This window comes from Sinocyclocheilus anshuiensis, unplaced genomic scaffold, assembly GCF_001515605.1.
Source record: "Sinocyclocheilus anshuiensis isolate Anshui unplaced genomic scaffold, SAMN03320099.WGS_v1.1 scaffold1089, whole genome shotgun sequence".
Taxonomy (NCBI): Eukaryota; Metazoa; Chordata; class Actinopteri; order Cypriniformes; family Cyprinidae; genus Sinocyclocheilus; species Sinocyclocheilus anshuiensis.
The window spans coordinates 33,784-59,239 of record NW_015555709.1 but is presented as its reverse complement, the minus strand read 5'-3'; the positions used below and the strand labels follow the sequence as shown (position 1 = coordinate 59,239).

General features: G+C 36.1%; 3 protein-coding genes across 6 annotated transcripts in view; 1 reads left to right on the top strand and 2 right to left on the bottom strand.

The window, feature by feature from the left end:
- Positions 1-3,149, top strand: part of LOC107671847 (eyes absent homolog 4-like) — a 77,375-nt gene extending 74,226 nt beyond the window's left edge. For 2 of the 4 annotated variants that reach the window (XM_016464836.1, XM_016464838.1), the window contains 2 exons: positions 396-496; positions 2,173-3,149. In XM_016464836.1, the coding sequence (XP_016320322.1) occupies positions 396-496; positions 2,173-2,253 (182 nt within the window). In that variant the 3' untranslated portion in view covers positions 2,254-3,149. Of the gene's footprint in view, positions 1-238; positions 340-395; positions 497-2,172 lie in introns of all 4 variants that reach the window. The other 2 variants (XM_016464835.1, XM_016464837.1) reach the window with 2 other exon arrangements.
- A 3,848-nt stretch (positions 3,150-6,997) lies between these two features.
- Positions 6,998-10,328, bottom strand: LOC107671850 (40S ribosomal protein S12). The gene is made up of 6 exons (XM_016464843.1): positions 10,283-10,328; positions 10,110-10,153; positions 9,250-9,366; positions 8,956-9,058; positions 7,816-7,917; positions 6,998-7,092 (listed from the first exon to the last, which is right to left on the bottom strand). Exons 2-6 carry the CDS (start codon positions 10,121-10,123, stop codon positions 7,030-7,032), a joined length of 399 nt encoding a protein of 132 aa, XP_016320329.1. The 5' UTR covers positions 10,124-10,153; positions 10,283-10,328; the 3' UTR covers positions 6,998-7,029.
- Positions 10,329-13,689: 3,361 nt separating this feature from the next.
- Positions 13,690-24,095, bottom strand: LOC107671851 (SH3 domain-binding glutamic acid-rich-like protein 2). The gene is made up of 4 exons (XM_016464844.1): positions 23,911-24,095; positions 16,645-16,830; positions 15,492-15,563; positions 13,690-15,058 (listed from the first exon to the last, which is right to left on the bottom strand). Exons 1-4 carry the CDS (start codon positions 23,953-23,955, stop codon positions 15,044-15,046), a joined length of 318 nt encoding a protein of 105 aa, XP_016320330.1. The 5' UTR covers positions 23,956-24,095; the 3' UTR covers positions 13,690-15,043.
- Positions 24,096-25,456: the final 1,361 nt, after the last annotated feature.

Sequence of the window (25,456 nt, the reverse complement as noted above, 5' to 3'; positions counted from 1 at the left end):
TACAGAACCCATGCTCATTGCCATGGTTACAGCAAGAACAAAATATTTGTGAGGTTAGGGTTTGTCTGTGTGCAAGAGCGACTCTTGCTTTGAATTCATGCCGTTTTCACCTTCAAATGGAAACCGTGTCTCTTTTCATTTCTGCCGTCAAATAATAATACTCAATAATCATTCGGCTTGTTCACCCCATGTGAGTTCTGAGCTTGTTAAGGTTCAATTCTATGCCTTGTTTCCGCAGGTAAAGAGAGCTGTTTTGAACGTATAGTATCCAGGTTTGGCACTAACATAACGTATGTTGTGATTGGCGATGGGCGCGATGAGGAGCATGCAGCCAGCCAGGTAAAATCTCCCGTCTGACCCCAAGCCTCTGACCTGTCACCTTGTTTATGTTGCAGGCAAAGAGGGTTGCTTTGAGCGCATAATGCAGAGGTTTGGCAGGAAGGTAGTGTATGTTGTAATTGGGGATGGTGTAGAAGAGGAGCAGGCCGCTGCCAAGGTAACGACCCGCAGGTGAACCGGAAGCAGTGTGTGACTTCTCAGATTGGACTTCCTACCTGTGTGTGCTGTAGAGCTTTAGATGAAACTGATCGGCAGCTTGTGCGCTTCATTTATTTCCTCCTTTGTAGTTTCCATGTGGATGTCTGTAGTGGTTGCTTTTTCCCTCTGATCATCTGAAACCAGCTTTTCTTTCTCAGATCCCAAGCCATCTAGAACAGAGCTATTCAACTGAGGTTTTCCGAGGTCTCAGGCATCTAATCGCATCCCGTAGTTTCCTGCGGTCTGAGATCAGTCAAGTTAAACTCCTGTAGATGATCTGCTGAGATGCTGAACCTAAAGGCCCAGTTGAATACTTGTGTTCTAGGAAACCACTCTGCAGCAATTCTAAACACAGTTTGTGTACAATACTGTTGAAATGTTTGGGGTCAGGAAATCTTTATTCATCAAGGATGCATTCAATTGATCAAAGGTGACAGTAAAACCTTACTGTATACATTGTTACAAAAGATACCGGTTTCAAATAATTGCAGTTCTTTTGAGCTTTCTATTTATCAAAGAATTCTGATGTTGTAGTTTCCACAATAAATATAAAGCAGCACAACTGTTTTCAACATTAATAAAATAACTGTTTCTTGAGCAGCAAAGCAGCATATTAGAATGATTTCTGAAGGATCATGTGACACTGAAGACTGGAGTAATGGCTGCTGGAAATTCAGCTTTGCCAGCATAGGAATAAATTACATTTTAAAACATATTCAAGTAGGAAACAGTTATTCTAAAATGTAACAATTTCACAATATTACTGTTTTACTATATTTTTGATCAAATAAATGCGACCTTGGTGAGCATAAGAGACGTTATTCAAAAACATTAAAGACCCCAAACTTTTGAACAGGCAAAAGATAAATAAACAAAAAATATATATAAAAAAATTACATTTGGCGAAAATATGTTTTTAATTTCGCAAGATTTTAGAGTGCTAAGCTGAAGGATTTGTAAAGGGTTTATTTGAAATTTCTAAATAAAGTTCAATATAGAAAATTAGTAATTAATATTAATATACAAATGTATATACATAATATTTAGATTTACTTATAGTACTTTACAATACACTTCAATTTGTTAACATTAGTTACTGCAATAGATTCTGCATTTCTACATATATTAAAACAACATTATTATAAAATAAAAATACAATTTGTTAATGTATTACGGGCAATCATGAATTAACAATAACCTGTAGTGTAATTAAAATTAACCTTTATCTAGATTTTAAAAATGCTGTAAAAAATGGTTGTTAATTTAAAAGAATGTATAATTATGTTAACAAATTTAACCTTTTTGTAGTGTTAATGTTTTTGATCTGATAAAAAAGTGTTTGTAAATGCTTTACTAAACTCTTTATAAACCCTCTGTACTATAATAATGCGAGTAATGAGAGGCTGCTGTTTTGTATTATGAGTTTTTCTCTGTGTGATCTGGTTGTTGGATCTCTCACCTCATTTTCAGAAATGAAGAGAACTCTTGAGCTATAACAAACAATAATATTAGACCAAGCCTTAGTAGAGTGGCTTAACATGCCTGCATGGATATTGCTAGAAAATGTTCAGCATTGAAGCAAATGCTATTTTCTGTTTTCAGACGCACTCACAGTCAGTCTGTTTCTCCCCACAGCACAACATGCCCTTCTGGCGGATATCCAGCCACTCTGACCTGCTTGCCCTCCATCAAGCACTGGAATTCGAGTACCTGTAACACTCGACACCTGTATCATAGGCCTTTTTTGTACAACTATTTAAGAACAAGAGTACACTGCAATCTCTTTTTATGTTGTTGTTGTCTTTTTGATTATTTTTAAGAAAACTCTGGCTTTTAAGATATTTCTGCACTGTCTTAAGAAGACTAGGACAGACTAGGATGAGGGAAAATGGGATTTTAATGGTCAAACCAGGCTTGTAAAGAGCTTACTAAGGTCTTACGTCACACACACTGCATTTCATGTCTGAATGAGGTGAGTTCTTCGTCTTGAAACCACATATATCCTCACTCATCTACAGGAATTACATTATCTCTGTCTATACGGTAGACTTCATCTCCACTTAAATGACTCAAGCGCTGTACTCTAATCAAGGATCATTTAGAATAGACATAACTCATGTAAATTATTTTACAGTAACTAGATTAAACACTAAAGGACGCTGTGTTTTCTCACATGGTATCGTTTTGATTTTGTGTTTTTTGTAAGTTTTTGGCTAAAAAGTCTGTGTATAATTTGTTGTGCCTTATAAGATGTTTTTGTGTGTCAGTTTTTATTTTGAGAATGTATGTAGATAAACAAAAAATGTAAACATTTGAGTTGTCTATTTTCTAAATGTAAAAAAAAATAATTTAATTTGCTGTCAATACTGGTGCCTCTGAAGAAATCCAAAGATGTTTTTTTTTTTTTTTTTTTGTGAGGAAACATTCATTTGTATTTTTGGTGTAAGTCATGACAGTTGGAAAGAACAGCAAAATAAAAGTGGAGCATCAGGGGAAAAAACACTTTTTAAAGCTTTAATAAAGCTGTAGTTTCATTCTGACTGACCATTAGTTGCAAAGCCATAAGCAGGCATAGTGCTGAGTTTTCTTCACAGAATGCACCTCCAAATTTAAATACACCTGTTTTTCCAAAAACTAAATCAATAAAAATTATGTACATTTTAAACATCGTGGTGAGAAACATTTGTAACTTTTAAAGCCATACAATTTGGAAAATAAGTATAGCTATGTCATAACGGAACAAGACTCTGGAAAAACAAAAAGATACATTTTAGTCCTGGTTCGTTTAACGTTCACATTTGCGTTTTTAACGCCGAACCTAAAGATACAAAACAAGACAAGGATGAGGTCGCAACCTGATTGGCCATCTTTTATGACGTATATTTTGCGAGCTTGCGGAACATCCAAAACAACGCCTGCGTGACTGGGTTAAATGCGCTCGTTGTTTGTGTACATATGGTGTTTTTTTTTTTTTTTTTACCAGTTTACAACTCATTAAGAGCTTATAAAATGCGTGGAATCAAAACGGCGCCAGGAATTCCTCCGTTGCACACACAAAGATGTGCTGTAAATAGACTGGACCGAGCTGTCAACATGGCTCTATGAGGAGAAAAACCAGGTAACGTTACGCTGGAGCATTTTGTGCGTTTTAGGGTCACGTCTTAAGACTGCACGTCCTGTATAATCAGTCATATAATTAGTCGAACCGCACTAGAATCGTTTGCGGTTGTTTGGTGCGCAACAAAGTCTGGATGGCAGCTTTCACGCTTATTCAAGTGAACCGGACTATCAGAACATCGCACAAGGATTCAGTTCAACCAAACCTGATAAATATAAACACGCCCTGACACTCCATAAAGCGCCAAATTTAACTATTTTAACTTGACTGAAGTACCTTAAAATGCTGGACAAGTGTTTGAACTTCACTCTGTACCAAACTGGTTTAAGAGAGACAAAACTACGAAACGGTGGTGAAAGCAAAAAAAAAAAAAAGAAAGTCCTGAGCCTGAACCTTTTTCCGGGGGCGGGTCAGCACATGCAAAGCATGCAATGACTGTGGCAACTTTAACATTTGAAAGGATACTATGGCAAAGCTATTGCTTTCTTTATTCAAACTGATTTTTTTTTCATGAATATATGGTTGACCTGAAGAATGAAAGCTATATCATACACTTGGAAAATTATGAGCTATATCACCGCTTATCGACACTAGGGGTGTGACAATAAACTTAGCTCACGAGATGAGACAAAATACAGATAACTTGGTTCACTAGAACGAGACAATATTTTAATACTATTTTTATGAAATTTTCAATGACAAAATTTGTCTTTTAATTACAAAAAGTAAAACAATGCAGTTGTATTTAGAAATATTTTAACTAATCTAGGGCTGTAACTAAAGATTATTTTGGTAATCAAGTAATCTACTTATTATTTTGACAACGGAGTTATCTGATATTTTTTAGTAACAAACAGACCTAAGTGAAAACCAGGCTTTAGTATGACTATATATATATATATATATATAAACTAACGATGAGTAGGGATGTAACGATTCATGATTCGATTCACGATTTTTTTTTATTATTTCAATAATTAAATATATTCAATATATTCAATAATTTCAAATTATAAATTAAATGTGTCCTTTTATTATTGCTTGGAAAAAAACTGTGCGTTTCTTTGTGAAATTGAAATATAACACTATTCAATTCATGATACTGATTTCACAATACGATTTTCTCACCATTTTTTTTTTTTACAGATTTAAGACAAATTAGAAATGAAAAGGTGTCCTTTTATTATTTCTGACATTATTTCTCATTTCTGAGTGAAATTGAAATATGCCAAATAACAAAACTAAATTTAAAACAAAAACACAAATGAAAGAAATCTCTTCATATAAACAAACTAAGGCTTTGTCTGTGCTCTTTCCATTTAAAATTATAGGCAACCAGTACATTTTAATCTTGATCCAAACAAAGATGCTGCATACATGCAACATTAACAGTTTTTAATCTAAATTTGATTCTATAATTTCGAAATTTGAAGCAAAAACAGAATGGTTTGACTTCAGTTTTGTGAAACTATGGATAAAAAAATATCTGTATGAAACAGAAACAGCAGAGCTGAATGAGACGCAGATTCACTATAGACCTAAGTGAAAACCAGGCTTTAGTATGACTATTTATATATAAACTAATGATGAGGCAATAATAATTGGCTCAAATAAAATATAAAAACCAAGAAATTACATGATTGTATTGAACAACACTGTTAAAATACATAATGTAATATGCCTATACATATAATGAACATAACCAACTTAAGTACACTATGTATTAAAACAAATACATGCAGAGGGTGCCAACGGCCTGGTGACGTTTCACTTTACAGCGTGATTAAACAATTTTTAAATCCATTTAATTTTAATATTTGGCCACATTCAGAAACTTGCTTTGAAATCGTTATGTACAGTACATGGCATATTTAGAAATAGGTTGATGTATTCTCCTGTGTTGGCAAAGGTTTATAAATGATTTACGTTACAAATCTAGTGAGATCCAGTTTTTCCAGATGAACGTTAAGCAATTCAAATTCACGGCATATGCACAGGAAGAGTTTAGCCACTTTCACACATACAGTCTTTACTGGTAAATTACCATTAAAGGGATAGTTTATCATGTTTTACCTCTAATACACCACTATGTCCAACTGTCTTTGTGCGTGCGCACGGCATCCGGTGCGTGGGGTGTGTACGCGCTCTGGCATAGTTTACGTTAATGGGTGTGTTGATATCCAGCCGAAGAGCAATCAACCATAACTTCAGGCGAGCAGGCTCAGAAGTTGGGAATATGTGGAAAGTCACCACTCCCAAATGAGTTCGCGTGAGAAAATGTAATCTTTTAGTTTTAAGTCGGTTTGAACAATCCGGGTAAGCGCAAGTATGTACCATTTTGATTAGCCGTCGTACCTACAATGACTGTGCAAACAATGAGTGACGTATACGTGCGAGAGATCACTTCCGGCGCTTGCATAAACTACGCCAGAGCGCGTACACATCTCACGCACCGGATGCTGTGCGCGCACCCAAAGACAGTTGGAAATAGTGGTGCATTAGAGGTAAAAAAAAAATGATATACTGTTCCGTTTCTGGCACAAACCAATTGTTTCGTGTCTTAGGACATCTATGTGTCGTCACGAGCCGCAGGGTTTAATTTGGATTTGTCTGTGCATGTTTTTTTTTCTCTCATAGATTTGGTTACCATTGCCATGCATTATACGACTGAGACTGCAACGGTTGGACTTAATCATCATATGTGTTCTACTGAAGAAACAAAGTCACCTACATCTTGGATGCCCTGGGGGTAAGCAGATAAACATCAAGTTTTCATTTTTGGGTGAACTATCCCTTTAATAGATCATGTGTTAACAGGGCCTTTTCAAAAATCCTGGTAAATTTGCTCTGGCAATCATCTTTTTATGGAGATGACATGATTACTCAGAGCCGTTTACAAAGTGCCGCTGCTTTTTAATTAGTTATTCTATGTAAATATGCGCTAGATGGACATCTTCGAACATTGCGCCTTGCAGCTTTTTGTCACGCTTCTCCATTCATCAGGGCTACGACTCCGCAACTGGATACCATTATGCGCGTCTCGTGTTTATAAGAGCAAAACATTCTGATTGGCTAGTAATGTTAGTTTGGTTGAGAGTGAAAGCTGTGCTCCTCTCATACCATTCATTGGTAGGCGAACTCATGGACTCGAAAGTGATGTCAATCAACAAGATTTTTATTTTTTTTAATGTAGGACTATCTTTTTCCGCAGCCAAACGCTGCACGCCGGAGATCCGGCACAGTGCCAGAGAACTTTAAGCCCTGCATTTCTGAATTAAATTCAGAACTTGCATGAATTGCTACAACTTCCATAGTTAAAAAACAAAACAAAAACGCAACAAGTAATATTTCCAAAAGATCTTTTATTTGGCGCCTTATTTCTTAGATTTGAAGTACTCCTCAATGACGTCCTTAGCCTGGGATTCTTTGCCATAGTCCTGCAGATGGAGACATGAAAACATTAGATGCATGTTACATCTTTAACATTTATTCAGTTTTAAAACTGACATGACTCAACTTACTATAATTACAACAGGAAACAAAATATCATCCCACTATTCAGTAAATTTAGCTTGTTGCCATTCTAGGGACCTCAAGAATCAAAACAGAACCAAGAGGCTCGTGTCCAGGCGCTCAATCTAGCCAAGACTTCAAAACCAGACACAGGGCACGGAGAGCCAGCATCTGGACTCGACTTGGCTTAAATCTGAAGCCCTAATATTCTTTTAATAAACACTAAATGAGTTCGCCTTGCAGATAATAAAGTAAGAAGAATAGTATGCGTATTTGGCGTGCTGTCCGAGGGCTCCGAGCTCGGTAATTCTTCCCGAACCCCCCCCCATCCAGCGAGAGGGCTGAGCTCGGCATCTGCCCAAACACAGAGCACCCCCCGTATGGATTAGGGTCGACGGTGAGGAGTCGGGGTGGTGGAGGGATGCTGAAAGACTAGAGAGAGAATGAAGGCAAGGCTGCTACGATTATTTATAGTGGTTCTCTCTCGTGGTGGTTGGATAGATGTGATTACTGATAGTGAATTGGCCGCATTGATTATCTGCGCGTGCTCCTCCCGAAATTTGTTAATAAAACATCACTAGTTGTAAAATCTTAAAGTAAATTAAAAAGACTCTTGAGTGTGAACAGGACTACAGTCAGACACTCACCTTAATGACTACACAGCTGCAGCCCACCACCTTGCGGGGTTTGCCCTCTCTGTCGATCTTGCACAAACCAACCCACTCACCAAGCTTCTTATTGTCATCAACCTACAAGAGAGCACAGAGACAGTTATCATTTTATGACTCTACACTTTTAAGCAGCGATTTGGGTGTTTTAGTTCAAATCAGGTCCCAAATAAGTTCTTGGCAATATTCAAGACAACACTTTGCATTTTAGACTTTCATAGAATTTAATGGCTAATAAAAAGGAAGTACTTCCAACATTTTCTGAAGCAAACATGAGTGTTGCCAGCCACAAGATTAGTATTTAGCTAATTGCAGCAGTTAAGATGTTCTGCGTGGTCAGAATCAAGAGCCGACCACCAGGTCTTTAGATACGGCCTGGTTACCACCATCAATGCCATTTTATTATCAACCAGGACAGGGGTTTTTAAATCCTGCTACTGGAGACCCAGAGCACTGCATATTTCATATGTCCCTCTTTTCTAAAACACCCAATTCAGTTTGCAAATGGCTCTCCTAATGAGATTATCAGAATCAGGTGCATTCAAGAAAATATACAAAATATGCAGTCCCATGTGTCTCACTGGGCCAGGAAACAAACCCTCAATTCCAATTGCAGGTAAAATCTAAAAAAAAAAAAAAAGGATAAATCACTTATAAGGAATTTTAATGATATGGGCTACAGTTTAAATCCTATGGAAGCTTATTTCCCCCTGAAAAAAAAAAAAAAAAAGGTAATTACAACATCATCTTTCACAATTGCAATCGACTTCATAGAATTGTCAAGTTGCAAGTTTATATCTAGCAATTTTGGATTTATACCTTGCTATTCTGATTTTGAGTCTGAATTGTGAGAAATACGACTGTGTGTGTGTGGGGGGGTACAATAAGTCACGATCACTTTATGTATTTTTCTTTCTGTGGTGGAAATTATACCATACAATTTAGACTGTTCTCAGTTGAGTTCCTCTTGCCATTGAGTTTGAGTCCAAATTGTAAGAAAAACAATTGTGAGAGAAAGTCAGAACTTGGGCAGTTTTTCTCTATTTTATGGCTGAAATAAAGCTTTCATAAATCCTGATAAATGTTGTATTAAATGTTATTCTCATAGCCTCTCGTCACCTTGATGAGGTTGATCTGATGCTCGGCACAGAGAGCCTCCACCAGCTTGACGTACATGGGCTCGTCACAGTTTGCTGCCAGGACACAAAGATGAGCCTGGCGCCTGTCAAACAAAGAATGACCATGATGAGCCTTCAATCTCCTCCAACAGGTATGACCGATTGCTTCAACAGTATCTCAGACAGAAATTGGGTAACGAATGGCAGTTATCCTCAGAGACTTCAGTAGAGGGAGCCAAATTATCATCATAGACACAGCAACATCTTCCAGTATATTAAAGTAGTCACTTCGTACTTGTCGAGGGCCTTGGCAGCCTCACGGATACCGCGGGCCAGACCATCGTGGATGAGTGCGGTCTTCAGCACTTCAGGCAGAGCGGTGTTGACATCCATCACACCTCCGGCAGAAATGCTATTAATTGTACAAAAGGATGTTATTGGGGTGTAAAGAGTCAGGTGTGCGCACATGCATTTAACAACCTGCGGCATTTCAGACTGGATGTCTCACTCATGATTAGAGTGAAGGGGTATCCGACTAAAGATTTAAAGTTCATCATAGCCGAGGTCACCAGAAGAAATCACCACCATCAAATACAAAACTTAAATGCTTTAACATGTCATACACTTACAAGGACAGACATTAAGTTAATTTAGAGGTTAGAGAAATATTCAAACCCTGTATGGCTTCATTTTGTGGCACACGAGTATGAACGTACGTGTAGATAGACGTTCATAGATATAGAAGAATGTCCAATATATTCTCTTTCTGATACATTGAAAGTGAATAGGAATCTATCAAGGTATTCCGTTAACAACTTAAGGTATTCCGCACAAAACTAGCATATGGCTTCAAAATACGTTTAATAATTAAATAATAATCAAGTGGGCTACTATTAAGAGTTTTGCGCCCCTTTGATTGACAGCTTTTGGTCACAGTTTAATTTCATTGTATTGAAAACAGCTCAGTTCTTATTAATCTATGGGGAGGAACGAAGTCATATGGTTCCTAACCTTTAGGGTGAGTAAAACGAATTTTAACAGCTAAATAACGCCATTCAGTACACATTCCCTATTAAATCTAGATTGTGCAGCAACTGCATACTGAGGTGTGGATGCACCATCAGTAACTCGCATAGTGAGAACACAATCACTCACCCTTCCTCGGCCATTGTAGATTAGCGATGGATGAGGATAAATTTCTGAAATAAAGGCATAATATCATCGATATATTAATATCCATTCCTTAGGACACATCCTTGAGTACTTTAACCGTAGGATGCTGGATATTTAAGACCGATTCTGTCAGAGATTACAGAAACTCGCCCTACCTTCCCTCTGACTGCGAGTAAAGAGGACGTCATAGCGTCGACAACATTGTTTTAAGAGCAAAAGGCCCCGATGATGTCCATTTCACTGCCTGCATGGACAGCCACGCGGAACTCTTTTTTTTTTGTGACCTTCGGTTACTTATTGTGCGTTATTGTTATTGATTTTTATTATTATTTAGAAAATATATTGCTCAACAACAACATTTTAAGATATTTCTGCCTAATCCACGACGATGGCGCAAACATCTCAATCCACCACTAGGTGGTGCTGTCCACTCCGTACATTATTTTGTGCCTCAGTCAGTCAGTAGTACTAGATAGCCATTGCCGCCAAAACGTATGTGGACATTCACACTTAAAATTATGAATTTTACAGGGATTGAATAACAAAATTTGAAATGATCTGAGAACAAATTATATTAGAGCTTTTCTTAAAATCGGAATTGTATGAACCATATTTACTTTTTAACCAGCTAACGTTAGTGTCAGTGAGATTATCATACATTTTGGTACGCACTGCAATCAATGCGTTAATGTGCAATTTCGGTATAAACGCCCCGCCCTCATGCAAGTTTAGGCATGCCACACTGATGTCTTGATGTGTGTGTGTGTGTGTGTGTGAGAGAGAGAGAGAGAGAGAGCGTCTGTGCTTGTTGTGGTAGGTGGGGCTGTTAGGTGTACTGTCAAAACTTGCTTTCCTGGTCCTTGAGTTGGCTGAGATTATTTTTGTTTTAAAAGTTCAAACAGTTTACTGAAATACCAGTCTGCTCCTCCAGCCACTTTTATTCCCAACAAACCTTTAGCACTTTCAGAAGATGTCCATCACGGTGTATTACAGCAGTGTGAGTGGCTCTAGAGAGGTGTGTATCTGTATTTCTGACTGCTCAGGATGTGTCTAGCCGTTGATAGGCCTACTTGCTTTTTGAAACTATATGATATAAACTGATATTTTTAAGAGTACCTATTTTTTTGTGTTTACATGCTATACATGGCAGTGGACATCGCAGGAAGCGGTGACTTGAAGGAGGAGATGAGGAAGAAAGTGGGAAACCCCTCAGCGATGCCCCCTCAGGTCTTTAATGGAGACAAATACTGTGGGGTAAGTCTCATCTAGTAGCCTTGTTTTTGATACTGGTCTGTAGATCAAGAGAGAAAATTTGCTTCTGTTTTACCTGCATCAAATCAACCTCAAGTCAGAAATGGTCAGTTGATTTAATCTTCTAAAAACCGATAGGCTGCATGCTGGCATTCAAATTAATGTTTTTATTAATTTAATTTTAAATATTTTGCATTACACACTAAACCATGTTAAATCTATCAAATAATGTGACTTACGTTCAGTATCCACGTGTTTTTCTGTTAATTATGAGTATTAAGCCATGATTTTTTGCAGTTATTAGGAAAAGCACATAACGTTCAGGCTATGATGTGTCATAAAGCATAAACAGAACATGGAAATCTTCGAAATGAACTAAATGTATCTGTTTGGGTTTTGCAACAAGCATGTTGAAACGCTGAGTCAGTTACTGAGAGATACAAAACAGGGCGTACGTGTTTGTAGTGTATGTTAATGCTATTCATTTTGCTGTGCAAACAACACTTGAAACATAAGAGTTTGTATATAGGCACAGGAGACCTGTCAGGCTCGTTCAGTTTCTTACACACCCGTTCAAACACTCCTATCAGCTATAGATGTTTCCACTGCTTGGAATGCACCAGTGCTTTCTTGTGATAGTCTGCCACTCTGGGGAACATCTTGAGATTGCGTTGTGATGCTCAGAACAGTACGCGCTGTTTACAAATCTGCAAGAATTCCACACATGCAGTGTGTCTGGATGTACTTTACCAGTAATGCCAGACTAAATGCTTTTAAAGGATATTCAAATCTTATTTTTCCTTTCTCATATTTCTTATTTGTAAAGACTACATAAAGCTGGTTATCATCTGTGTTTGTGTTTATAGGACTATCAGAAGTTTTCTGATGCAATGGAGAATGGGAAACCAGAGGCATTCTTCAAACTCTGAACTACTATTGGCACACTATACTAAATCCTTGTATTTTTTTAAGGTTATATATGTTAAGAAGACACATATTTTACATAATTAAATGAAAAAAAAAAAAGGATTACTAGGGTGCAGTAATGTCTCAAGTACCTAAAATGTATTAACTGTTGGTGCATTTAATCCCCCGATGCGTTTTTAAGCAGTGATTCTTCTTAAAAGTTCTAAACCCATGACAGTAGCTTAATAGCTTATTAATTATAGTTCCAGGTAGTGTTATATTAAGCCTTCATTGCTCTGACTTATCTTTAAAAACCATAATCATAATTGATGTCATTATCAAAATTTAATTTCAATTACATTTTAATATTTTAATTACTATTCACTATTATTAGTATTCACATTTAAATATCAAAAGAAAAATGTAGGTAGAATAATTTTTTTAATTAAAAGGTAATGGCTCTTGTAAAGTGTTCTGTTTGTTAGAATTTTAAGATTGTGTTTTCTTTTTCATGGGAAGTTAATTAATTGAGGGAGGTGTTTACTGGGGTATAATAGCATGGAATGATAGTTTCATACAATCAGTGTTGTTATCTGTTGATTTGATGGTCCATGCAGGAAAATTTAATAAATAAATTTTGGGGCGAAAAAAAAAAGGTCATGGCATCAAATGCAAACATTAAACTGGCAGAGATTCAGATGAACAATTTTGCTAGTCTGATAGATTTAAAATAAATTAAAACAATGTGACTAAAGTTCATTATTCATGAGTTTTTCTCTTAATTATTTCAGTAGTAAGTCATAGAGACACGGATTGAACATGGAGCCAAATACTTGGAACTTTTTTATTTTGGAGGACATGTTTTACCTGAACTTTAGCTTCTTAATTAGCTTTGAAATTAACTAGTATATCATTGTTTATGCTTATTTATTAATTAATTTATTTTTACAAAAGTAGTTTGAAATCAAATAATAATTGGCAGACCCTCTAGGGGTCATGGACCCTCTATTAAAGACTTTTGTCCTGTATGTCAAATTGTTTGTTATTTGAACACTGTATCTGTCCATTTTATTAGCATTCAACTCATGTAGCAAATATCTGTATCTATTTATAGAGGAACAACATTTTCTCACGCTCTCTACATCAGCCTCTTATGCTAGCTAATGCAAAACTGCCACATGCAAAGGCATGCTGGGATATCTGGAGTGTTCCACTGGACTTCTTCAAAAGTTACAGTATGTTGTATGCACACACTATACTATATTTGGACAATTAATCCAGCACAGCACGCTTAAGAAAAAAAAAATATATATATATTTAAATTAATTTTAATTGTAGGATGCCAGTTGGTTTTTATATTGTTTAAATACAATATTTGCCTAAATTGAGACTCTCTTGAGAAACACAAGAAACAATCATTAAAGCAGTTTTTGAATATACTTTATTAAAAATTTGATTATTTAATTATTAATTTAGATTATGAAAGTAAACAACAGTAACTTCATACATATCATTCAGTACAGAGAGGAATGATTCCATTTGACAGAATGTGTGTATATGTGTGTGTTTGTGTGAAAACATCATTGTGTCCTGAGCATGGTGTGTGTATGTGTGCGTAAACATACATGCTTATTCATGTGGAATCATTTAATGAATGGGTGGGAGGAGTGAAGCAAGAAGCGCATATCACAATGAATAGTAAATGCAAATGCAGAGAATGTAGGTTTGGGAGTGTTTTTTTGTTTGGGAGGTTTGATTGTGGCAGTAGATTGTCGAAAAAAACCTAGAGTAGACTGTGTGTAAACATTAAATATGTTCCACAAAACCAACTTTGTGAGTAAACCAACTATTCTCCCCAGCTTTGTATGATATAAGTCACTATATAAGCTACATAAATGGGTGAGCTGAAAGTTGAGGCATCACAGTGTGCTACATGCTACATGCTAACATACCCCTGAGAAGAAAAACACACTTTAACACACAATTAAAGAGGAAAAGACTGAACAAGATATGAGTTCTTTAGCATGTTTTTCAGCAGAAGGAACAAAAGGCTTTAGGAATGAGATGTGAAATTCCAATAATAAAGCACAAGGTGTTCAAATACTGATTCAGGACCAGTTTTACACTCAGAAAAGCTTTGAAGAGCCATTATGTGTCGTGGAAACACTGAGCTCAGATCAGCGCTGTTTCCGCTGAGATCTTAATTCAGGTCAGGATTCTATTTCCTGTTTTCAGGCTGTTTTGGCTTTTGGTCTGAACTTCTTTTTGCAAATAGATCAAAGCCTGCGGAAAGGACAACATTATACCAAATTCTTCTGCTGTTTCCCTACATTTCCTTTTGGCCATCTGTTTGAGCTCCTTAACAAAGAACAATTTACAAGAGATGTATATGCAACCTTGCATACTTATTATTCTCTTTGTGTAGATTAACAATATAAGTCTTATGCACACAAACATAAGATCACTTTCTATCCCTGTATCACGTTATAAAAGCAGAGTAGGTTTTTCATGCAACATATGTACAACAAATGAAACATAACGGCAACACATATAAATAATTAATTAGGCCATAGAAAACATGAATCACCCTGTGTATGTGTGTGTTTGAATAAGGATAAGTTTGTTAGCTGGAGGGCAGCGTGTGTTTGGCAAAAGCATTGCTGGCAGTGAGGGCTTCAGACCAGGGGACGAAAGTTACATCACAGGAAAAAGAGGCAAAACCACAGTGTTTCAGTCTAGGCAAATGTCAATGACACGCTCTAGGATTCAGAGTCCTGCAGAGAACAGAATTTAATTCAGTTAGATGTTAATTCTATTCTGTAATCCATAACAATATCACATTAAATTAGTGTAGAGCCAGTAACACAATATGACAAAAAGGTATCTTAATAATCAATATTTTCATCTTGCTGTTCAGTACAACTATCTAAACATCCACTATGAAGACTGCATAATGTGTTTCATAGAATATATTCTGAATTCACTTTATTTTTCTTATTCCATTGGCATATTGTGTTTTTAAGCATAAATCTAACAAAATGAATGGTTAATGCATAAAACAAGAACAGAAATAGCCAAAAGGGGAGGGAAAAATAAAATATATTCAAGATATATTTTCTGAAAACATGTTTTATTACCCTTTTATTATTTGTTTTAAAAAACGTTTTCCTTTTTTAAATTAAAAGACAAGCCGGAGTGTGTTTGTACCTTTACTGGGGGCAAACGGAGGAATGAGAACACTGTGTTCGTCTCTTTAGACTGGAAGAAATCTTCATAATCCTGCAAAATGATAGAATGATAAATGACTGAGGAGAGTTTTTAGCAACTGTAACTGTTTGTCTTTAATATTGGATATAATATTGACATTCTATCTGCCATAAATATCAAACCAAACTAAATAAGAGAACCTGCTTATTCAGATTATATAAATTATGCTATTTAACATCCATTAACATAATCTAAAATCAAATGACTTCAAATCAAATTGTCTTGCTCTACATTAGTGTCAAACAGTTAATCGCTGTGACGTGAAGGAAGCGGATCTGCTGTTCTGATTGGCTAAGAGAGTTGTTGGAGGCAGTGTCTAAGAGTAATTAGGATTATTCTGAGATTACATCAATTGGGCACTCAGCAAAATCCAGACACTTCCATGAGTCAGTCACGAAATATACAAACCTTACCATAACTCAAGTTTAAAGCCATGAATCATTTCTAAATTAAGATTCAAACTCGTAAATGTCTTTCTGATTCTTTAGCCATTTATGGCAAGAGAGTCACAGTGGCGATAAATAGAGAGTGTGAAGGTGTGAATGTAAGTATTCTTTTTTGAAACTTTAAGATTTGTTTTTGGAAGAACAGAGGCATGAAAATGCCTTTCCCTTTTCACAACCTTATAAAGGGCATCTCATGCTTTAATGTGACTGGCTAGAGAAAACACAATAAATACCACACTAGAATGTAATTGGCTGAAAAAGAGAACGGTGCCACACAGCTTAACACCATGGATCTTTGTATACGTGTATAGATTTTTAATAAACATCCTCTCAAACCAACCCAATGTGGACTCATTGGCCAGACAGAGAGCTTTTAGCTTATCATTGATTTAAGTGTCTGAGAGAAACAGAGTATTACTTCAGCAGAATCCCTTACAGAACCAATTAATACGCATGAATTGAGGTCTGTGGTATATTGATGAAGATATAACCAATGTGCGAGTATCTAACAATAAATTTGCTTCTGAATGAAGATTATTGAACAGGTTAAGTGAACATGTTTTAATAGGAGAGGGTGCATCACCTGTCCAGTGTGCGACATATCAAGCATATGAATTAGTTTCTAATGAAAAGAATTGATGACTCACGCCGCAGTAGTCGTCTCCATTGAAGATCTGAGGGGGGAGAGGATTGCCCTTTTCAGGTCGTTTCTCCTCAGGAATGTTCCGGTACATCCAGAGCCTCTGATCCTCCAGCATGGTGATGTCAACCTCCTCGAAGCTGATCCGGTTGGCCTCCAGAAAGCCCACGATGGCCTGCTGACGTTTCTTCAACTGAGGAATCACACAATGAAGTTCTTTGGTCAATAATCTGTGATAGATATTAAATGATCTGTGTTATCAAAGTTATTAAAGGCTACTCTCAAACTTATGTATTAACATTTATGAGTGTATGAGTAATTATTCATTCACAACTGAAACGTGGTTGTGGTGTAATCATAATGAAAAACTGCTGTTTGTGTCCCAAAAATCTTACTACTGAACCGTCACGTTATTTGTCACATCCATCTCTGTTGTGTCATGCAAAATACGTTAATAATTTAAAATTAAATAGTTTGCATTTGTTTTTGCTTTTTTGTTTTCCAATTTATTGCTTTTAATGTTAACTATATATTTAAAAAATATATTTTATTGAGTATTTAATTGATATTTATAAAATATAAATTCTACTGTATGTAGTTGATTCTAAAATTCTTTATGAATTTTAACAGAATTGTAAAATAGTAAATATAGTATTGATAGGAAATAATATGTGGTGCAATGATATTAACTAATTAAAAGTGTTATTAACAAATGTTGGACTCATCAACCTTGTAATTGTCAGCCTTGAAACATTTTGAATTTAACAGTGCTGGCAAAAAAAGTAAAAGTATAAAGTATTAATATACTGTTATACATGTCTGTGTGCATTAGTGTCTATATGTCCTTTCTGAAAACACACAGATGGAAAGCACTCAGTGAAATTCCCATTAGTCAGATGTAGGAGAGTATTGATCAGCAAAAAGGGATTTATTTGAAACCAAATGTAAAACACACAGCTGAGACACACCTAAAAAAAATCCCTAAAACTTTATAGAATATGACTATGCATTTAAAGCACATCAAATTTAACACAGAAAACAATGAAAAACTTTGTGTGTATATTTCATTGTGCTTTTGAGTGTCTATTTGTATGGTCAAAAGGTTATTTAACATCTGTTCTATGTCTGGCGTCCTGTGTTTCTGAATCCGTCCCCATATTAACATTGAATAAACATTTTGTCCTTATCTTACACACTTGTCTGTCACCCTCTGCACTCAGCTCTCCATTGTACTGTTTAAAAACTCAATAGTTCCATTCCAGTGCAACAATGCCAAGTACATTTTCCAAAGAATAAACATGTCTTTCTTTAAATTCCTAGCACTTGTAGTTAATGAATGCATTAAGAAGTGGCACACAGAGATGAAAAGATTTCCAAAATGATAACATTCCTTTTAAAAACACCGTCCTCAAAAGAACAACGCAGTAGATGTAAAGGATAGTTCACCCAAAAATGAAAATTCTGTCATTAATTACTCATGTCGTTCCAAACCTGTAAGACCTTCGTTCATCTTCGGAACACAAATTAAGATCTTTTTGATCCATTCCGAGAGCTCTCTGACCCTCCCATAGACAGCAAGGGTCCTTACACGATCAAGGCTCAGAAACATAGCAAGGAGATCGTTAAAATAGTCCATGTGACATCAGTGGTTCAACCGTAATTTTACGAAGCTATGAGAATACTTTTTGTGTGCAAAGAAAACAAAAGTAACGACTTTATTCAACTATTCGTCTCCTCCGCGTCACCTTATAGCTCCATTTTGGAGAGTATCACATACATATACAACTAATGCTGTTCTGTGTCAGCAGCACTGTACACGGATACGCTGTTTACGTTGTTACGCTTTGAACTGAACGTAAACAATGTATCCGCGTACATACGTCGTTTAAGTATGTGATACGCTCCAAAATGGCACTATAGGGTGACGCGGAGGAGACGAATTGTTGAATAAAGTCGTTATTTTTGTTTTCTTTGCACACAAACAGTATTCTCGTAGCTTCGTAAAATTACGGTTGAACCACTGATGTCACATGGACTATTTTAACGATCTCCTTGCTACGTTTCTAAGCCTTGATCGTGTAAGGACCCTTGCTGTCTATGGGAGTGTCAGAGAGCTCTCAGAATTCATCACAAATATCTTAATTTGTGTTCCGAAGATGAATGAAGGTCTTACGGGTTTGGAACGACATGAGGGTGAGTAATTAATGACAGAATTTTCATTTTTGGGTGAACTATCCCTTTAACTGATGCTTCAGTTTTAACATTTAAAGAACTTTAACTTTCATTACATGAAAATATAACATTCGTTCTTTAGATATTCTCTCTAAATCACCTTTTGTGTTTAACAGAAGAATACAGATTGAACTAAAACTAAAACCATAAAGTCATTACTTGAAATAAAACAAACATGAACTTGAATAAAATTAAAAAAACTTGTCCGCGCACCTAACTACAGAAAATGAGGCCTAGTTTCAACAGCTGTTTGAGAGGGCGTGACTTACAAAAACATACACACCTACACACCCTAGTTTGGCAGTACTAAAGTGTGTTGTCCAGAGAGAGGTTTTGGACATATCCACATTGTGGAGGAGGACAGATGGAGTACAAAAAGTCCCCTGCCTCACCTCGCCTTGCCTATCTTTGTCTCTCTCTCTCCCTCTCTCTGCTGACTTTGCAGAGCGAGTTGCTGGGCGGCCACTGCATGCAGAGCTGTTTAGATGAATTCTGTCACTAAACACACACATACACACACCCGTGCACACAGAAAGCACAAGTGAATACAGACTGATACTCAGTGATGCGTTGATGAGTGAATCACATCTCTCTCTCACACACATACGCGCATGTTTGACTGCAAGAAAGAGAGTGAGATTCTTTGTAAAGGTAGAGCAGCTCTCCATTAAACATTAAAGGAACACTCCACTATTTTTGAAAATAGGCTCATTTTCCAACTCCCCTAGAGTTAAACAGTTGAGTTTTACCGTTTTCGAATCCATTCAGCCGATCTCCGGGTCTGGCGGTAGCACTTTTCAAAGTTCCTTGATTATTACGCCGGAATGAGAGTATAGTTCCTAGCCATATCGGCCTAGAAAATCGCAACTTTTCATTTTCTGTCGGTCTTAGTACACGATGTAACTACAGAAGAGTCAAGTTTTAAATAGGAAAAATATAGAAACTCTTTGGTCATTTTTTGTCTTTTTTAGTGACTCATTTCTTAATTCAACCGATTCGTTCAATAATTTGTTCAGGAAGGAAAACCAGCATTCACCTGTCTTTGTGTGCGAGTTGTTGAATCAGTCGTTCAACCGATTCTTTCAAAAATGCGGATTCATTCATTCATTAAGGAATAAAATGTCACTACTGTGTGAGACGCACAGCGATTCTGTTGATGTTTTGTTTACTTCAAAAAACTGTTTATACTTAAGTTACTCCGTATTAAATTCTGTTTTATTGAATTGTTGTATAAAAGCAATATTATAATTGTGCTGTTATTTCTAATATACCATGCTGCCTCCTGACTAATAAGGCATATTCAAAGCTATTCTGATATATTTGGATATACAGCACTTTTGTTCGACTGATGTTCCTTTTTCAAACACACAAACACACACAAACTGCATACAATTTCAATTATCATTCAAACGTATAGCCTATTGATTAATGATTAATTTATTCTGAGAGCAAAAGTGTCCAATCAGTGTTATTTTAGTATTAGTATATGTCATTCATTAATGCTTTGAATTACCTTTTTTCTTTTTCATTTTAATTTAAGTTTTAGTAATTTTGTTAAGTGTTTTTGTTATGTGTATCAGTTTGTTTTAAAATATTTCTATTTAGCTTTAGTTTTATTTCAGTTTTAGTTTTAGTAATTTAGCATCTAAACCACTGATCTATAATAGAGAATCTAGTCATTATATAGATCAGTGACCTAAACCAGTGGCTTCAACTTAAACTTGCTTATTACCGTTAGTTGCCAAGGCAACATTACAAATGGTTAATATTTTAAGTTAAAATTTTCATTAAATTTTTATATTTTATTGTATTTCAGCTTTAACAAAAATAAATGTAATAGATTTAGTTAACAATAAAAACACTAATATCTAATTACAGTATAGTTTACGGAGGTATAACAGTATTTGGTTGGTCATGTGATTATGAGGCAACCTGCTACATTTAAATTACATTTATTAGGCTACTGATATGACTTGGTTTTGAATGTACATTCTTTTTAACTTTTTCTAATTTTTTTAAAACATTTTTTTACTACATAGAATTTTTGCATGTGTAAAACTTTCGATTAAATGATGTAGTGCGCTTTTAAAGAAAGACAAATCCCATGAGTGTGTGTCATCCTGTTTTGAATCAATGAGCTGAATGCACCCTTACCACTCAGACTTTCTTAACACACTTACTGAGCCTATATCACTGTCGAACCTGTCTCTCCACTAAGCTCAGCTGACTGAAAATCACTCAGTGAGCGCTAGTCTCAGTCTTTCACATGTATGTGTAAAGTGCAACGGTTGGAGGTGGATGAGTGTAACGAGTGGAAAAGGTTAGTCAGGGTATGACCTTTATAATTCCCCTCTGACCAAAGCTTGAGAGCTAATGTGAATCAACATGTGTTTGTGTAGATGTAAGTTAAAATATTAACCCTCACTCATTTGATCCTAAAATCGGCCGCCTTTTAGTACAGATTGTTTTCATCAGCCATCACTTGCTTCACATCCTTGACAAAAAACAAGTTATATAACAAACACATATGTAAACTGAGTGAACACACACACACACAGTAAGTCTGTCCATCCGTGGCAGTTATTAAGTGAAACATTTCATTTTTCTTTTCTAATGATTATCTTGTCAGCAAGAATGTCAGCATAAAAGAGATGTTTGCCTATTTATGAGAGCAGTGTGTGCTGAGGCCACGGAGACTTCAAAATGGCTCTTTTTGGGTAAACAATCCGGGTCTTGTAGAAATAAGGAGATAGCGGAAATCGGTGCATAACTCAGGCTATTACTTCATTCTGGTACTATTAGGTTACAGTGCTGAACATGTACTTGCCTCTCTAACATCCAAATACACATGCTTCATCTCCATATCAAAGCTGTCAAATACACAGTGAGTCACTGTACAAAAACATAATCTGATAACCATCAAACACCAAATGAATGACATCACAGGAAAATATGAATACAGTCGCCCCTCCCTCCCCCCAGTCTCTGTTCAGAGTTCTTATCTGAGTTCTTAAATGTTCTTATCTGTTCAGAGACTGTGATCTCCTCTAGTGGTCGACCGATATATCGCCAAGGCCAATATATCGGCCGATATTTGGCATTTTTCAAATATCGGCATCGGCTGATAAGTTTTCCTGTTTGGCCGATGTGTTCGTGGCTTTTATTTTGATGGCGCTGAGAACGGCAGCGCCTGAACACACAGTGCTCACATTCTCCCTCTGGTTCGCTTGCTGTCGCCGTTAACAGTTCTGTCCACGGACAGAAGTCTGTCTAATAATCAGATAGAACTGTTAAACAAAGGAATTAAAATGTATACAAAAAAGTATTATAACGATTGCTTTTATATTGTTAGTAATAGAAAGGCAAACATTATAATACTTTCTTGTTTGCCGTCAGCATTCAGCAAATACGCATTTAAAGTTATATAATTTAAACAAATGTTTGAATGACTAATCTAATTTCAAAAACCTTGCAAACTTAGTCGAATCCAGTTGTGAGATCTTGTGAAGTGTGCATTTGTATCCTGCATGATCGCGTGTACTCTGCGTGACGGTTGGTCCGTGCAAATTGAATACGGACAGGAGGAGAGTTCAGCTTCACTGGAGACGCGCGATCGACAAACTTTAAACTCGTGATTTCAAATTATGCTGCACTTTATGCTTTTGCCTACTGTCATATTCATGTCATTTTCACTGTGTGCTGTATGTAAAATGAGTGTTACCTTGGCTTTATTTGAAAAAATGTGATTACCAATGCACACAAACTTCCCAGAATACTGAGTGCCCTGTTGGTTACAGTGTTTACTTCCTTTTTAATTATGTTTTTATTAAATATTTATTTGTGAAAATACTTAGTAATTTAAAGTATAAGCATGTTTATTTTACACATTTATTTTTTTAATCCATTTTCAAATGATTTCAAATTTCTTAAATATTAAATAAAATAAATAAAAGTATATCGGCTTTATATCGGCCACCCTGCTTTCCAAGATATCGGCATCGGCTGTCAAAAAACCAATATCGGCCGACCACTAATCTCCTCATTTAAAGAACTAAAAATCAATGTCACTGGACCAGCCTGCTAAAAGGCTGAAATATAATCCCAGCTCTGAATGAATCAGGACATTTCTTGTGCTTTCCCTGCAGGCTGTAAAACAGAGCGATTAAAACCGAGCTGATCTGCACGCCAGTGATTGTGGCATTGGAGTTGGCAGTGGGGTTGGCTTTTACTGTAAACGTGCACTTTGTCCAACCTCTAAGCTTTATGGCTGTTTGCAGTGCGCCGAGGTGGACAACAGCTTGGATTATCTCAAATACAGCATAAACCATAACCACTGAAAAGCATTTGATAGAAATCGTTTCTGAATATATAGATCAGAACCGAGTTTGGCAGTGGTTATATAACTAATACATTTTAGAGTCACAATAAGTCATATCTACATAGAATGTTCAGCAATGTGTGGCTTGAAAACAGCCCCAGTTTTACAGGTAGGTGCACTTGGCACCAAAATGTAATGTAAATGTAAAATACCAAAACGTACCACAGTTATACCCTGAAACCATGGTAATACCATGTGTTTTTTTTGGAAAATTATTCTTGGAGTGGCATGTAAATACCATGAGCATGGATAATTGATTAGTGATTTATAGGCTATTAACGGTACCATATATTGCTATTTGAATCAGTCACTGTACCATGGTATCGCCTGAAAGAGAGGGTGGGTTTTCCAGGATGGGTTAAGTTCATGAAGTGGACCGGGCTTACTTGAAAATAACCAACGATACTCTTATTGACATATTCATATATAACTCGCGTGCACATAAAAACCTTACTGAGTTCCATAAATGTATCATGAAGCGAAGTTATTCATATAAATCTATGCAAGACATTCTTACATCTATTTACCATATTTAATATATAGAATAGATTATAAAATTACAGATCACAGAATAAAAATGAGCTGTCGTTTGGTGTCATTCCCGGTAGTCTCCAGTTTTACAACACGCAACTCTGAAATGCGCGATGTAAACATGTTACTCACCGCGACAGACCCGGAGGAGGACGCGACATACACTCTGATGACCATCGTAATCCTCACTTGCCCTCTCGCAGACGAATGAAGGCTGGGAAATGTTGCGCTCTCCCTTTCTATAGACTTCTTTGGACCTGCAGTGACGTCAACGCCACCCTTCGAAATTAAAGTGAGTGCGCGCGCCCGGTGTTCTATAATAAAGCCGCTCGTGCTCCATCAGTGCACTTCACTCGGGAGCGCGAGAGGCTCGCAGGGCTTATCCTCTGGCTCCAGCTCAAGACGTGAATCATGGGAAATGTAGTTTCCATCTCCTACAAAAAAACCGAAGGCTATCCTTGTGTTGTTATTATGTATTCGATTATAATATGTCAAATACCTGAAAAGCTACGCAAGTCCTCCTCTCAAGCAAATATATTACTGCCATAGTTAGGATGTTGCTGCGAAGTGTTATCATAATTAAATGATATGGCAAACTACTGAATATAAGGAAATATAGGAAAAACATTGTTGCCATTATGTGTATGTGTACCTTACATTTACATTTAGACATTTAGCAGACGCTTTTATCCAAAGCGACTTACAAATGAGGACAATGGAAGCAATCAAAATCAACAAAAGAGCAATGATATACAAGTGCTATAAAAAGTCTCAGTTAGCTTAATGCAGTACACGTAGCAAGTTTAAAAAAAAATAATATAATAAAAAGAAAACAGATAGAATAGAAAAAGAATAGAGCAAGCTAGTGTTAGAGGCCTATTTTGCTTTTGTTAATTGTAGCCTATAATAAATAAAAAGAAAACAAATAGAATACAAAAAGATTAGAGAAGCTATAGTGTTAGTTTTTTTTTTTAAGAAAACAAGCAGTTAGTAGATAAATAGAGTGCAAGACTAAAAGGGGCAATTTTTTTTAATAAAGAATAGAATTAGAATAGAGAGTGCTAGAGTTAGAGGGTCAAATAAAGAGGGAAGAGATGTGTTTTTAGTCGATTCTTGAAGATGGCTAAGGACTCAGCTGCTCGGATTGAGTTGGGCAGGTCATTCCACCATGTCCAAATGTTCTTAAAACATTGAAACTTATAAATATTACAAGAACGGTATAGGACCACCAACATGCCTTCTTCCATCTTTAATTTGATTTTATTAAAAATATTTTAAATCAACGAGACACTTGTGGTTGTGGCTTTCTTTTGCTAATTTTCCACGTTTTTTTTTTTTATTGTATTTATTATTATATTTACATGGTATTTATTTGGTCATTTGCATGTTTGTTCTTACTGTGAAGACAAAAATATATTTTAAATCAAAAAAATTTTAAATCAGTGGGACTCAAATTGTATTCTTTGGATTTTATTTAGATATTTATCATTTTCATTTAGCATTGTTTCTATTGAAAATAGATATTTTAACCATCTATAATTTATCTATCATGTGAGTGATCATCGCTAAGTGTTATCATCAGTGTTGGGGTAACGCATTACAAGTAACGTGAGTTACGTAATCAGATTACTTTTTTTCAAGTAACTAGTAAAGTAACGCATTACTTTTTAATTTACAA

What these genes read in the sequence shown, in the direction of transcription:
- LOC107671850 (XM_016464843.1), bottom strand. An exon ending in ATCAGATCAACCTCATCAAG is followed by an intron (nt 7,918 to 8,955) that starts GTGACGAGAGGC and finishes GCTCTCTTGTAG; the next exon opens with GTTGATGACAATAAGAAGCT. An exon ending in GCAGCTGTGTAGTCATTAAG is followed by an intron (nt 7,093 to 7,815) that starts GTGAGTGTCTGA and finishes CTCCATCTGCAG; the next exon opens with GACTATGGCAAAGAATCCCA.
- LOC107671851 (XM_016464844.1), bottom strand. Translation starts at nt 23,955, where the DNA reads ATGGTCATCAGAGTGTATGTCGCGTCCTCCTCCGGGTCTGTCGCG. An exon ending in CCTCCTCCGGGTCTGTCGCG is followed by an intron (nt 16,831 to 23,910) that starts GTGAGTAACATG and finishes GTGATTCCTCAG; the next exon opens with TTGAAGAAACGTCAGCAGGC. An exon ending in ATGGAGACGACTACTGCGGC is followed by an intron (nt 15,564 to 16,644) that starts GTGAGTCATCAA and finishes ATCATTTTGCAG; the next exon opens with GATTATGAAGATTTCTTCCA.